General features: G+C 49.8%; 1 protein-coding gene across 1 annotated transcript in view; it reads right to left on the minus strand.

The window, feature by feature from the left end:
* The window catches only part of PDCD2 (programmed cell death 2), a 146,071-nt gene that overhangs the window by 14,484 nt on the left and 115,145 nt on the right, over nt 1–16,442 (minus strand). The window contains exon 5 of the mRNA XM_029594209.1: nt 5,411–5,524. Coding sequence (XP_029450069.1) covers nt 5,411–5,524 — 114 coding nt within the window. The remainder of the gene's footprint in view (nt 1–5,410; nt 5,525–16,442) is intronic.

Here is a 16,442-nt window from a genome sequence, read left to right on the forward strand (position 1 = left end):
TGCCCAGCAAGCTACGCAGTTTATCCATTTTTTTCCCCCCTTTTTTCTCCCTCCCACCCATCTCTATTGGCTTCCAGCACCCTCCGGCCCCAATTCCCTTCCACCCCTCCACCAATGCAGAGAGCAGCGCCATCCTAGTGAACATCCAGCTCAATCAGGGGTAGCAACCGCCGCAACCAGCAGGCCATACCCCTGCCCCTTACCCACCCCTGTTTTGTTTGCTTGTTTGTTTTTTTTTTATTTTTTGAGATGGCAGCCCTCCATCCTTCTGCTCCGTGAAGGTGGAACACCAACCACTGGCCACTGGCATCCCGCTCCGTGAATGCCTCTGTGGCTACTGCCGCTCCGTGCAGTGTTTTGTTGCATGAAAGTGGAACACCAACTACTGGTCACTGGCATCCCGCTCCGTGAATGCCTCAGTGGCTACTGCCGCTCCGTGCAGTGTTTGCTGCCTCCTCTCTATTTATGCCCACTAGACTTGATGGATCCACAGTGTTTATCCCACGCCCCTTTGAAGTCCTTCACAGTTTTAGACTTCACCACTTCCTCCGGAAGGGCATTCCAGGCATCCACCACCCTTTCCGTGAAGAAATACTTCCTGATATTGGTTCTTAGTCTTCCTCTCCGGAGCCTCAGCTCGTGACCTCTGGTTCTGCTGATTTTTTTCCTACGGAAAAGGTTTGTCGTTCCCTAGTTCCCCTAGTTCCCTAGTATGAGTTTCAACAAGATCTTTAAGCAATGAAAGGAACAGGAGGATATGCATACAGTAGACCCTGGTCCCAGTTCAGGACATCAGCATCTGAGGCTAGATTGCCTTCTTTCTGGAGCAGAAGAAAACTTCTCGTTTGCTATTGCCACAGACCAGGGATATTTAGGGGGTTTCAGAATCCAACTCAGTCTGTCCAATAAAACATTGTCCTTGCCTGCCAAATACATGGCTCTGAGGACCACTGCTGAGAAATGACCCATAAGAACATAAAAATAGTCATACTCAGTCAGACAAAGGGTCCATCAAGCCCAGTATCCCGTTTCCAATAGTGGCCAATCCAGGTCACAAGTACCTAACAGGATCCCAAATAGTACATAGATTGCCTGTTGCTAATGCCCAGGGATAAGTAGTGTATTTTTCCAAGTCTACCTGGTTAATAGTTTATGGAGTTTTCCCTGTTGACAAGCATGATTAAGTCAGTCAAAATTAGTGGGGAGTCCCAATATGAGAGCTGCCTTGTGAAGCAAATACTTAACAGACAATCCAAACCCCATATATGGCTAGTGGAGTAATGGGAGAAAAGACTGTGTAGAACTGTTTGTCCAAAGTAACTTTCTCTTGGGACTCTGAATCTAACACACTAGTGGATTGTAAGAATGTGAATTAATGACAAAATAGCTGCTTTGCATATATCTTCAATATCGGTGGCATACAGATGACCACTGGTCAACCATAGTTCTCATTCAATGAGCCTCGATATAGTCTGATCTGTAAGCCAGCCTGCACTTAACCATGTGTATACAGTCTGCTAACTAATTGGAAAAAGGTCTTTTGGCTACTGCCCATCTCAATGTGTTGAGGTCAAAGGGCACAAAACAAATAAACTGGACAGTGAGGCAGAGTCACACAAGGGCTGACTTACAGTTCAAGGAGTGAACAACCCGTTCTTTGTCTACATGTTATTTCAGAAAAAGCATAGGCAGCACAATTATTTGATGTGGAAAGCAGATAAGACTTTCAGAAGAAATTTTGGGCGAGTGTGAACAAAACGAAGATATGGTAAAAGAGACCAGAGTCTGTAATTATCTCACTCTATGTATCAAAGTCACAGCCATAAGACTACCACCTTCCAGATGAGAAATTTAACATCTGCCAACTCAAGAGGTTCAAAGGAAGGTTTCATGAGCTGAGCCAGGAATACACAGGAGGTTCAATGGTACTGGTGGTTTACTGACCAGTGGTTTGGTATACAGACTCTTTATCGTCCACCCGCTGATAAGCAGCAATGGTGCTAAGGTCTACCTTGGACTAAAGAAGTGCTAACAATGACAGGAAGAAGAGGTACTGAAGAAAGTCCCTCTGATCTCAAAAGAAAGGGTTCAGATGACTGGACTCGCACTATGCAGAAAACTTCTTCCACGAGGGAATTGTATAGTTTCAAGTGTAAAATTTCCTAGCTGAGATTAGAATGTCCTCCACAGGCCTGGGAAGAAAGAGGAGGATGTTGTGAGGGCCAAAAGATGGAATATTTGGATGTTAGAATTTTCCATCTTCCTGAGTGAAGACAGTCCGACATACCTCCAAGTATGAACTGACAGAGTAGGTAAGGTACCCACACTTGATGTGACCAAGTTGGGGCTATGAGTAACAGTTATCTTGCCATATAGAATCTTTTGGATGGTCCCAGCGAAGCGTGGAATTGGTGGGCATGCTTGGAGCAGACTGATGCTCCAGCTTTGCATGAAAGCATTGGGAGCTGATCTGTAGCTGCTTAGTCTTGTGGAACAGAACCGACTGACATTACAATTGTCCTACAATTGTCCTCCAATACGAATGGGAAACTATGGTGATTAATTTAATGAAGTACAGGTCATCTGCAACTTCCTGATCTAGGAACCATTTGTGAGGTTGCAGGACTCCCCCAAGTCAATCCATCAGCAAATTCTGAACTGGAAGATAAGATACCTGGAGGTATGAGTTGTGATGACAGGCCCATGATCAGATTCAGCATGGCCACCGGAATACATACAGTACCTGAATGTAAACAGATGTGATTTGTCAAATTGAATGTCGGTATAAAAATAAATAAATATTGTCTGGACCAAAATTCTCCTGCCCACAAACAGATGGGAGAAAGTTTTTAAACACATACCAGATGGCTCATAGTAGAACGTCATCTGCAGATCAATCTGCTAGAACTAAGGACCATACCCCTTAGGCCCACAAAAGATCTCTGGTGGCGACATCTGTAGACAGCACCACTTCATGAGCTCTTTCACGCAACAGAAATCCTAACTGTCAGAACCTCTGGGTTATCCACCACTGCAAAGAAGCTCGTATCTCAGTAGTTACTAATATCTGACAAAATAATGGTTGGAACAATTGATCCCACTGGCATTAGAGGCACTGCATGTTAAGGCTGGTCTAAGGGACCACATGGACCACTGCTGCCGCCATATGACCCAGCAGAACAAGGAACAACCTTGCTGATGCATGGTTGCAGATGTTGCAGATGAGATCTTGTGAGGCCTATTAGTGATTAGGCAAGTAAGGCTCCTATGAATTGGATCCTCTGAAATGGAATCAAACTGGACTTTGAAAAATTGACAATGAATTCCAAAGACTGCAGCTGTTGTATCATGCATTGATCCCTGGATGTCCAAAGAGGAGGGACCTGTCCCTAACCACACAGATGCCCTGCTTCTTTAGCTGTGCTGCTACAACTGCCAGACTCTTGGTTAACACCCTTGGCACAGCTGAGGCACCAAACAGGAGCACCTTATACTGATAATGCACACATTCTATCATAAACCTGAGAAATTTTCATTGGGTGAGCTGAATGGAGATGTGCTCATATCCATCCTTCAGATCCAGAGCATATAGCTAGTCCTTCAACTTAATGAATAGCATGAGGGCCTGAACGGAATTTCTGAACCTCTCCCAAATCAGTTTCTGTAAATCCAAGATGGGCCTTAGCTCACCCAACTTCTTGGGAATAAAGTACCATAAGTAGAACCCTGTGCCATGCTCCCCTGAGTGGACAAGCTCTATGGTATTCTGATGTAGAAAGAATATTACTTCCAGCTGTAGCTGAACCAACTAGGCAGTGTCAGAACTAAACAAATACCTGTTGGTTTTGGGGAGGGTGTGAGAAAAGCAAGTAGTAGCCATAAACCACAATTCTCAGGACCAATTTGTCTTTTGTGATGCGGCCCTATTCCAGCAAGAATGACTGGATCCTACCCAACGCTAGCAGAGATGGGTATTGCGTACATCAAAAACTCATCTCAGGTTTGGGCCATGGCTGTTACTGAGCCTTAGCTTGTAGTCTCTCTCTGCTGACCTCTAGCAGAAAGCTGCAAAGGATGGAAAATCAGGGTTCAATGCCTCAGGAAAAAGCAGGCGGCATCCACTGATAAAAAAGGCTATTTGTATAAGAAGTACAGACAACTGAACATAACCTTCCAGCACCGTAGACAGCAACTATAGAGTGAACTGATGCTCTTTAAATAGCACCACCATCTCTTGCATCTTGTCAGCGAACAGGTTCTCTCCTGCCACCAGACTATTTTGAACATCTTTCCACTCAATAAGAGCCAAGCGAGCCTCCTGGTTCCAAGTAGATACAGCTGACATTCAGACTGCAGTGTCAAAAGCCTTATAAGTGGACCAGATTAGCCAATTTCCACATTCTTCTTTGCCCTCCAAAGCATGCTAGAAGTTAGCCTGACGACAGTCTCCAAAATCCACCAACTTACACACATGCATGTACCACACCATGAACAGCTGGTGGCCTGCAATCCTGGTGCTAAGCATTGATCTGTGATGGACATCTGGTGACCATACCCATAGGTAGTGAACCTGCTGTGGTGTCTTTGCCTTTTCCAAATTTCTTTTTTTAGTAACTTCTAAACTTATCTTTTTTTTGGCAGGTGGAGGGGGCAGAACTTGAGAGGTCCTTGAGGCAGCAGTGAAAAAAGGAATTTGTAGCTTGCAAATTTGTGGCAAAAGCATAAACATTGGAAAATCTGTCAGACTGGTAGCTCGGATTAAGACAAGAGGGCCTCAGGAGGCATTCCTATTCATGCTCAGAAAGACTTCTGAGCTGTATGATCTAGAGCCACGTCGGCACATTCGAATGATGTCACCCACTGGTGATGGATGATTTAAACCTGTTTCTTGAAGGAGAATCCAAACCATATAAATATGCATGTTATTGAATAATGCACATATTTTTATCTTCAGACAGACAGGTTGGACAATATTCAAAACCCATTTTCATGGGTAAAATACATTGTTACTCTTGGAAAAGACTCTAAATAAAGTCAGTGGCAGAGGGAAGCCTTGAACTCAAAGGAGTTTTCCAGAATCACAGTCCAATGCTTTTATCACTCAACCATCTCTGCTTAAATTATAAATCATATTGGGATCTTGTTTAGACTATGGATACTATATTAATCCAAAACAGTCACCACTAATAAATCATGCCAATAAAGATGGGTCACTGAAAAATTTTAAGACATCAAGATGGGAACAGAGATATCATGGCAATGTGATAATTTCACAAACACCGTGCACAAAATTGATTTTGTCATCCTGAATTTTGGACAGAGAAGAAAGTAACTCCTAAAATATGTGCTATTAACAAGCATACTAGAAAATATACACTAAATACTAAATATTTTTGTTCAACATCTATACCTGGAATTCAAATATCCTCTTGGCACCACAAGGACAGTTTGGAATATCTTTTTCCTGAGGAACATTTTCACTAGAAATCCAGATGGGATTACCTCCAACACAATATCGGAGAACCTGAAATACAGAAAATCTGTCTTTAGTAATTCCTCAGCCCGCTGCAATACACAAACTTACTGCCCTGATGTGATTTTTGCTGGAGATATTTAAGCATCAGTGGATTTTCTACCACCAACCCTATAGTTATCCTATAATATAGTTTGTCATTCTAAAATCACTATGAAGGAGACAATCAGAATTGGTCACATTTTTCATTCATGATATATATCAAATTATAATTCAATATTTGTTACCTATGCTGTCACCTGTCTGTGGTTTTATGTTGCAGGACCAAAAGACCATTTGGGATCAGGCTAATAAAAAAAACAACAAAAAACAGCTCCAGTGTTTTAAGTGCAAAAATTGCCCTGATGGTGGAACACTGTCTTATACATGGCCTCATAGCACTTTGATAAGCTGCACAGCTCAATAATTCAGCCCAAAATAGTAACAGTATGATTTCATCTGACTTCTAAGAAATCACTGGCGTAACCTGCCAGTGCAGTGGTTACAACTCTGAACAGTAGTAGTAGTAGTAGTAGTAATAGTAGTAATAGTAATAATAATAATAATAATAATAATAATAATAATAAAGGAAAATTAATTTCTTACCTGATAATTTTCATTCCTGTACTACCACTGATCAGTCTAGACACCTGGGTTTTGCCTCCGCATCAGCAGATGGAGACAGAGCAAGACCTGTCGGGCTCAGCCATATATAGCAGGGTGCCTCCCCACAGCCTCTCAGTCTTACGTAATGTCAAAGCAGAATAGAACAATAACCAGACTAGCTAACTATGCTTCATATGTGTCGCCTAATAAGGCGAAAAACAACTCCAACTGGAACAGAACCCGCAGAACCAATGGAGCAAACGATAATAATATAACAAACAGCAATCAAAGAATCTACGAGCTGACTCTGCGTTACTTCAGAATACACAGCAGACACGGGCGGGTCCCTGGACTGATCCGTGGTACTACAGGAACGAAAATTATCAGGTAAGAAACTAATTTTCCTTTCCCTGTACGTACCTGGATCAGTCCAGACACCTGGGATGTACCAGAGCCAACTTATTGTGGGTGGGAACCAGAGAGACCCGCTCAGAGCACTCCCTCACCAAAACCACCCGACGCCGAGGCTTGGACATCCAAATGGTAATGTCTTGCAAAAGTATGCAACGACTTCCAAGTAGCCGCCCTACAAATTTCCTGGGACGACACCTGCGAAGACTCCACCCAAGAAGCGGCGTGAGACCTCGTAGAGTGGGCCCGGAGACCCTCGGGAACAGGTTTTCCCTGCAGTACATATGCAGACGCAATGGCTTCCTTGATCCATCGAGCAATCGAGGTCTTTGAAGCCGCACCTCCCCTCTTGTGCCCAGTACAGAGGACAAAGAGATGGTCCGAGACGCAAAAGGGATTCGTAACATCAAGATACCGAAGTAGAACCCTGCGAACATCCAATTTTCTTAAATCTCTTGCCCTAGGATCCTCCCTCTCCCCTTCTGGGAAAGAGGGAAGCTCGATAGACTGATTCAAGTGGAAAGCAGACACCACCTTAGGCAGAAAGGATGGAACCGTCCTCAGAGATACCCCTGAATCTGAGATCCGTAAGAATGGCTCCCTGCACGACAGAGCCTGCAATTCCGATACTCGCCTGGCTGAAGTGATCACGATGAGGAACACCAATTTTAGGGTAAGATCTTTCAGCGTTACCCGCTTAAGAGGCTCAAAGGGCGGCGAACATAAGGCGGAAAGCACACAATTCAGATTCCAGGATGGACAAGGATGGCGCAATGGGGGACGCAAATGCTTAGCCCCCCGTAGAAACTGGGCTACGTCTGGATGTAAAGCCAAAGACACCCCGTGCACCTTACCTCTGAGACACCCAAGAGCCGCCACCTGGACCCGGAGGGTACTGCAAGAGAGACCTTTAGAGAGATCTGCCTGAAGAAAAGCTAGGACATCGGCCACTGAAGCTCCGGTGGTGTAAAGATCCCACGATCTTTACACCAGTCTTCAAATACCGCCAGACCCGGACGTAGGCCAAGGACGTGGACTGTTTCTGAAACCTTAACAGCGTGGCCACCACCGCATCAGAATACCCTTTCTTCCTCAAGCGTTGCCTTTCAAACGCCATGCCGCATGACAGAAGTGATCCGCGTCCTCCAAACAGACGGGGCCCTGATGCAGCAGAGCCGTGGACACCCGAAAACGAAGGGGCGGTTCCACTGCTAAGTGAAGGAGATCCGCGAACCACGGACGGCGTGGCCACTCTGGGCCACCAGAATCACGTCCGTCGGATGCATTTCTATGCGTCGTAGCACCTTGCCTATCAAGGGCCAGAGCGGGAACACATACAGCAACATGTTTGTGGGCCAGGGGAGCACTAGCGCATCAACCCCTTCGGCTCCTCTCGCTCTCCACCGGCTGTAGAAGTGCAGGGCCTTCGCGTTCCGGAAGGTTGCCATCAGATCCATGTGTGGCGTGCCCCACCTTACGCAGATAAGGCGAAACTCTTCCTCCGCTAATTCCCATTCTCTGGGATCTAGATGATGCAGACTGAGAAAATCCGCCTGAACATTGTCTACCCCGGCGATGTGAGACGCTGCAATGTTGTTGAGATTCTGCTCCGCCCAGCACATCAAATGTCGTGCCTCCGTCGCCACTTGCTGAATTCCTTATCCCGCCCTAGCTGATGTATGCCACTGTAGTTGCATTGTCCAACAAAACTCCCACTGCCCTTCCCCGGATCAGCGGAAGGAAGGATTGCAGAGCCAGAAACACCGCCCTGGTTTCCAAGCGATTGATGGACCACTGAGATTGTGCTCTTGACCACTGTCCCTGTACCGAACAACCAAGACAGACCGCTCCCCAGCCGGACAGACTGGCATCCGTGGTGACTACCGTCCAGTCGGGCATGATCAGGGACACTCCACACGTGAGATGATCTGATATCAGCCACCACTGGAGACTGTCCCACGCCTGGTCCGTGAGTGGAAGCGGTAGATGAAATTGTTCGGACGCCGGCTTCCAGCGGAACAGAAATGCTGATTGCAAAGGACGCAGATGAGCGAACGCCCAAGGAGCCAAAGCTAGTGTGGACGCCATGGAGCCCAAGACCTTCAGGTAGTCCCATACCAGAGGCATCTGTAGGGCCAATAGGTGCCTCACCTGACTCTGCAGCTTGATCACTCGCTCCTTGGTGAGAAACACCTTCCCCTGCCTTGTGTCGAACAGCGCTCCCAGAAACTCCAAGGACTGAGAAGGAGTCAAACGACTCTTAGCCAGATTGACCACCCATCCGAGAGAGCGTAGAAGCTGAAGGATTCTGTTGATCGCCGTCCGACACTGCAGCTCTGACTTCGCCCGAATCAGCCAATCGTCCAAGTAGGGGTGCACCCTCCCTCCAGAGATGCGCCGCTCTGAATTGATAGTGCCTGCCCAGGATGCAGAACCTGAGGAACCTCTGGTAAAATGGCTGAATGCCTATATGGAGATATGGTTCTGTGAGATCCAGAGAGGCCAAGAATTCACCTGGTCGAACTGATGTGACAACCGAGCGAATAGTCTCCATTTTGAAGAACGGAATCCGAAGACACCTGTTGATCTTCTTCAAGTCTAAGATTGGTCTGAAAGTCCCCTCCTTTTTGGGGACTATGAAGTAAATGGAGTATTGGCCTTTGCATTGTTGTTCAGGAGGTACGGGAACTATCACTCCCAAATCCTGCAGGCGCTGCAGGGTGCCCTGCACCGCAACTCGCTTTTCCCTGTGCTTGGCAAGGCGAAACGAACTTGTCTGTAGGAATCCGTACAAAATCTAAAGCGTAACCTTGACTTATCACAGTGAGGACCCACTGGTCCGACGTGATTTTGGTCCATTCCTCGACAAAGAGAGCCAATCTGGCCCCCACATTTGGCACCGGGTGAGGAACCTGCAAAGAGGAATGGACCGCACGAATTTCATTGGGAAGACTTAGCCCCCTTTCCCGATGGAGGGCCACCTTGTTTCCCGAATCGTCTGCCATGAAAGGACTGCGGCCAAGACTGTTGTCTAGAAGAACTGGAACGGTAAGAAGACCCGGAAGACCTTGCCGGGCGAGACTTCCTGTTACCCCGGAACCGGGACCTGTTGGAAAAGGAGCTCTGAGGCCGAGGCCTGTCCTCAGGCAGCTTGAACGCCTTGTTTTCTCCCAGAGATAGCATCAGATCATCCAACTGTTTGCCAAACAACAACTTCCCTTTGAACGGAAGGGAGACAAGGTGAGCTTTGGAAGAACCATCCGCCGCCCAATTCCGAAGCCAAAGGAGACGGCGCGCGGACACCACAGAGACCATAGATCTGGCCGACGTACACAAGAGATCATACAGCGCATCCGCGCTGTAAGCAATCACCGCCTCCAAACGATTCGCCTGAGTGGCTTCCTCTTCTGAGAGATCGGCATTAGACTAACTGCTGAGACCAGCGCAGGCCCGACAGCAAAGCGAAATTACTACAAATGGCTGCACGGACCCCCAACGCAGAGACCTCAAAACTCTCTTAAGCTGGAGCTCCAGTTTCCTATCCTGAACATCCTTAAGGGCCGTAGCCGCCGTGACTGGAATCGTTGACCTCTTAGTTACGGCAGACACTGCTGCGTCCACTCGAGGGAGGCAAAGAAGCTCCAAAGCATCCTCTGGAAGAGGATACAGCCTACCATTGCCTTGCTAACCTTCAGACCCAAATCCGGAGTGTCCCATTCCCGGAACAGTAGGTCCGACGCCAAGAAGTGGAAAGGAAAAGCCACCGCTGGTCCTCTGAGGTCCAACAAAACTGGATCCATTTTGGCCCCCGGCCGGGACTCCGCCAACAGAGCATCCAAGCCGAACTCCTGCAGAATGGCCGGGATGAGCGGAGCCAACTCATCCTTCTTAAAGAGACTGACCACCTTCGGGTCGTGCCCTTCCACCGCTGGAGGGACTTTTCCTGTCCCAGGCAGAGCTGGCTCCTCACCATCCGCCTCATCCGCCCCCCCCCCCCCCCCCCCAGGGGTCTCACGGGTGGATCCGCTTCATCCTGAGATGAGTCCGTGTCAGTCTCCTGAGGGGCGAACCGCAACGGCCGCTTGTCTTTGGGCGGGTCCGCGGCCTATCCCGTGCTCGTCGCTTCCAGGAAGCAGTCCTGGAGGCGGTGATTGCTTACAGCGCAGTCCCCAGCCCCCCCAGAAGTTGACTTCTGGGGGGCTGGGGACTGCGGCCCCAGCCCCCCAGAAGTCAACTTCTTGCCTGCCTTCCGTTTAAGGCCTTTATGCTTCAGGACCTTATGCAGCAGCAGCACCAAGTCCGAGGAAAAAGAGGACTCTGACGCAGAGGACTCCTCCCCCAGGCTTTCCTCTTGGAGAGGAGAGGCAGCCCCCCCGGGACGGCCGCTGCTGAGAAGAAAGCGCGGGAGGCATTGGGGCCTCCCCCATAGCTGACCGCGTGGTCTCCCGAAACGTATCTAAGATGGCTGCCGTTCCCGCGCTGAACGGGAATGGGTCTGCACTGCCCGCGGCGGCTGACCCAGCGTGCTCCGGCAATCGTGGCCTCCGATCCCGGCTCCCCCGACCAGAATCAGACTGCCTCTCACCGCCCGGCACACAATCCGAACAGACCCCGTCACACGGCACGAAGATCCCCGGGGCATCCCGTCCGTCCATACGGCCGAAAGAAAAAATAAACTAACACACAAACACAGCCCGAGAAGAGCCGCGACGAAGGAGTGGAGAGTCGGCGCGCAGGCAAAAATAAAACTGCAAGCTTTTTTTTTCCTTGCCATCGCTGTCCCTGGTACTAGGCCTCTGCTCCAGTAGGGGTGAGTGAACCGGGCTCCCCGGAGTCAACCCCTCACTGCTAACCAGAAGACGGCCTGGTCCTCGACGCTTAGCAGCGGCCTCTACCAGGGGGGTATGATCCCCTCAGAACCTTCCACCCCCCTGGGAGGCTCCCACGACGAGGGACTGACTTCTCCTAACAAAACCTCTGTAACTTTTTTTTTTTTTTCACACACACCAAGAACACAAAAAACCTCTCAGGATACTAACAAACACTGACAAAGAAAAACTTTATCCTGTAGGGATCCCAGAGGCTGTGGCTTCTGCACCTGCACCATCTGCTGGAGACAGAGTAAGACTGAGAGGCTGTGTGGGGGCACCCTGCTATATATGGCTGAGCCAGACAGGTCTTGCTCTGTCTCTATCTGCTGGTGCGGAGGCAAAACCCAGGTGTCTGGACTGAACCGGATACGTACAGGGAATAGTACATTAGCATCTGGCTTTCAAGAAGGCTGGAGGAACCTGCATGCAGGTACCATGGTCAAAAGTCAAGCTTCAGTTAGCATGGAAGGACAAGACATTTTAAAACAGCCTCACTAACCTTGATAACTGTGGGGATTAGTACAAAACTTGGTAATAAGACAACAAATAGAGCCTGGGTTAATGTTCCTTCTCATTTTTGACAGGTTATGTGTGCAAAACTTTTCTTTTGTGCAACTTTTTATAAACAGTTCATCAATATAATACAAATTGTAGAGATTACTTACCTGATAATCTCGTTTTCCTTAGTGTATGCAGATGGACTCAAAACAAGAGGGTATAGTGTGCTCATGCTAGCAGTTGGAGACGGATCTGACGTCAGCACGGGTACATATACCCCCGCAGGAAGTGCAGCAATTCAGTAATCTTCCTTGCAAAAGCTTTATGGATATGTGTAACTGACCGATCGATTAAATAAACAGGATTACCCATACCGACTGATAGTAGCTGGAGACCGCCAGTGTTCTCAACCGGAAGGCGTCGACACCCGGCAGGGTGGATGCCCTATGATAAGAAAATCATGGCTTACCGTGAGTCGGTGAATCCCCATGTATACCGGCAGCCGGGCGGGATGCTGAGTCCATCTGCATACACTAAGGAAAACGAGATTATCAGGTAAGTAATCTTTACATTTCCTAGCGTGTAGCAGATGGACTCAAAACAAGTGGGATGTACAAAAGCTACGCCCGGACTGGGTGGGAGGCTGCCCGAGGTCCGTTCAGGATTGCCCTCGCAAATGCTGTGTCCTCCCTGGCCTGGACGTCCAGACGGTAGAATCTGGAGAAGGTATGGATGGAGGACCACGTTGCCGCTTTACATATCTCTGCCGGCGACAGCATCCTAGTTTCTGCCCAAGAGGCCGCCTGCGCTCTGGTAGAGTGAGCCTTGACCTGTAGAGGCGGTGGTTTTCCTGCCTCTACGTAGGCCGCCTTGATAACTTCTTTGATCCAGCGGGCGATGGTTGCCCGTGAGGCCGCTTCCCCTTGCTTCTTCCCGCTGTGAAGGACGAACAGGTGGTCCGTCTTTCGTACTGCTTCTGACATTTCCAGGTATCTGGACAGCAGTCTGCCGATGTCGAGATGGCGCAATATTCGACCTTCTTCCGATTTCTTCAAACTTTCCGTGGTTGGCAAGGATATGGTTTGGTTGAGGTGAAAGTGTGAGACTACTTTGGGTAAGAAGGAAGGAACCGTGCGAAGATGGATAGCCTCTGGAGTGATTCTGAGAAACGGATCACGGCAGGACAGCGCTTGTAGCTCTGAGATGCGGCGAGCTGAACACACGGCCAGCAGGAATACCATCTTCAAGGTCAACAAACGGAGGGACAGGCCTCGAAGAGGTCTGAAGGCGGGTCCCGCTAGAAATTCCAAAACTAGGTTGAGGTTCCACAGGGGCACTGGCCACTTCAGTGGCGGGCGAATGTGTTTGACTCCTTTCAGGAAACGTGAAACATCTGGGTGTGTGGCAATGGTGTTGCCGTCACTCCTGGGACCGTAGCAAGACAGCACTGCCACCTGAACCTTGATGGGGTTGAGGGACAGACCCTTCTGAAGTCCATTTTGCAGGAAATCCAAAATGATAGGGATTTTAGCGGCATGTGGATTGGTGCTGTGAGTGTCGCACCAGGCTTCAAATACTCTCCAGATCCTTATATATGTTAGTGATGTGGAGAACTTGCGTGCTCGGAGGAGTGTATCTATTACCGGCCCCGAGTATCCCCTTTTCTTCAGGCTGGCCCTCTCAATGGCCAGACCGTAAGAGAGAATTGAGCTGGATCCTCGTGTAGGATGGGACCTTGCCGCAGCAGGTCCCTGTGTGGAGGCAGGGGTAGAGGATCCCCCACCAGTAGTCTTCTCATGTCGGCATACCAGGGTCTTCTTGGCCAATCCGGGGCCACTAGAAGAACTAGGCCTCTGTGCCACCGAATCTTGTGTAGAATGGCGCCCAACAGGGGCCATGGAGGAAAGGCATATAGCAGGATCCCCTGAGGCCATGGCTGTACCAGGGCATCGATCCCCTGGGATAGCAGATCCCGCCTGCGGCTGAAATATCTGGGTACTTGAGCGTTGGACCTGTCTGCTAATAGGTCCATGCCCGGCGTCCCCCACTGATCCACAATCATCTAGAAAGCTGTGGGCGACAGCTGCCATTCCCCTGGATTTAGGTTTTCTCTGCTGAGGAAGTCTGCCGTGGTGTTGTCCTTCCCGGCGATGTGGACGGCGGAGATGTCCTGGAGATTCGCTTCCGCCCAAGTCATCAGGGGGGCTATTTCTAGGGATACCTGTTGGCTTCTGGTTCCGCCCTGTCGGTTGATGTATGCCACCGTGGTGGCGTTGTCTGACATCACTCTGACCGCTCTGTTGCGAAGTCTGTGGGCAAATCGCAGGCACGCTAGCCTGACTGCCCATGCCTCTAGTCGGTTGATGTTCCACCTTGACTCTTCTCTGTTCCACCGCCCTTGGGCGGTGAGCTCTTCGCAGTGTGCTCCCCATCCGTTCAGGCTGGCATCTGTAGTGAGCAGGGTCCAGGTTGGGGAGGACATTCTCGACCCCCGGCTCATGTGGCCGGGCTGCAACCACCACCGTATCTGATTCCGCACTCTGGCTGGTAGAGATAGGTGTGTGGTGTAGTTCTGTGATCGTGGGCTCCACCGAGATAGGAGGGCGCGTTGTAATGATCTCATATGAGCCCGCGCCCATGGTATTACCTCCAGAGTGGATGCCATAAGGCCGAGGACCTGTAGGTAATCCCAAGCTGTGGGCCGGGTGGCGCTCAGCAGGGCCTGCAGACGGTTCCGGAGCTTTGATCTTCTCTTGGAGGTCAAGCTGACCTTGTCTTCCTGGGTGTCGAATCGGACCCCTAGGTATTCCAGCGACTGAGAAGGCTGTAGGGAATTCTTGTTCAAGTTTACTACCCATCCAAGGCTTTCCAGAAGAGCAATAACTCTGTTGGTTGCCTGGTGGCTCTCCTCCGGTGACTTTGCCCTGATCAGCCAATCGTCCAGGTAGGGATGGACGAGGATTCCTTCCTTTCTGAGTGCCGCTGCCACTACTACTATTACCTTGGTAAAGATCCGCGGTGCAGTGGCTAACCCGAAGGATAAAGCTCGGAACTGGAAGTGCTGATTCAGGACTTTGAAGCGTAAATAGCGCTGGAGATCCCGATGGATTGGGATATGCAAGTAGGCTTCAGACAGATCTAGGGAGGTGAGAAACTCCCCTGGCTGTACCGCATTCTTGACAGACCGCAGAGTTTCCATGCAAAAGCTGGGGACCCTTAGGTGTCGGTTGACTGACTTGAGGTCCAGGACGGGCCTGAAAGTGCCCTCCTTCTTGGGTACTATGAAATAAATGGAATAATGCCCAGAATTTATCTCCCCTGCAGGCACTGGGATTATGGCTTTTAGGGCCAGGAGCCTCTGCAAGGTAACTTCTAATGCCGTCTTCTTGAGAGGTGAACAAGGAGATTCTACAAACTTGGCCGGCGGAAGCTGAAGAAAATCCAGGTAATACCCTTCTCGGATGATGGCGAGGTCCAAAGTGATGGTGAGGTCCAAAGTGATCTCGACCCACCTGCGGTAGAAGAGGGTTAGCCTGCCCCCTATGGCTGCTATCCCCGGATGGGTCGGTTGATTGTCATTGTGGATTGCGGCCGGGACCAGAACCCGAGCCGGTTCTCCTCTTGCTGTGCTTAGCCCGAAAGGGCTGGTTCCTGGCCTGAGAACGAGGTGCTTGGTAGTGAGCCCTGTAAGGGTTGAAGCGCTGAGAGTTTCTACCTCTGGGTGGTCTAGAAAAAGAACGCTGGCTCCTCCTCGACCTGTCTTCTGGTAGACGAGGTAATGGAGAGGCACCCCATTTATTAGCCAATTTCTCGAGATCGTCGCCGAACAGTAGAGATCCTTTAAAGGGCATTCTTGTGAGGCGCATCTTGGAGGAAGAGTCGGCCACCCAATTACATAGCCAGAGCTGTCTCCTGGCTGCCACTGAGGATGACACTCCCTTGGCTGCCATACAGACGAGGTCGGAGGCTGCGTCAGTGAGGAATGCGAGAGCTGATTCCATGTCTTCTCCCGGGGTGTTGTTTCTAGCTTGCGATAAACAGGAACGCGTTACCACGGTGCAGCAGGTCGCGATTCGTAGGGACATGGCTGCTACCTCAAAGGCTTGTTTCAGAATGGTGTCCATGCGCCGGTCATGTGCATCCTTGAGGGTCGCTCCCCCCTCAACCGGAATGGTGATGCGCTTCACAATTGCGTTAACTATGGCGTCTACCTTGGGGCACGCCAGCAGCTCCTTGGACGCCGGGTCCAGAGGGTACATGCCTGACAAGGCCCGACCCCCTTTAAATGCGGCCTCCGGCGTAGTCCATTCCAGATCGATTAGCTGCTGTGCAGCTTGCAGGAGGGGAAAATGGTGAGCCGTTTGGCGCAGGCCCTCTAACAGGGGTTCATTGTAGGGTCCCCTGGGGTGTCCTGGCCCGGAATAGCCAGTTCTGATAGGCATTGTGAGACCAGGCCTGGAAGATCCTCTTTCTGAAAGAAGCGTCTCATGGTCCGATAGGGTTCTATCTCAGAAGGAAGTTCTCCCTCCTCGGGGGGCTCCTCA

This window comes from Rhinatrema bivittatum, chromosome 3 (genome assembly GCF_901001135.1).
Source record: "Rhinatrema bivittatum chromosome 3, aRhiBiv1.1, whole genome shotgun sequence".
NCBI classification, from domain to species: Eukaryota; Metazoa; Chordata; class Amphibia; order Gymnophiona; family Rhinatrematidae; genus Rhinatrema; species Rhinatrema bivittatum.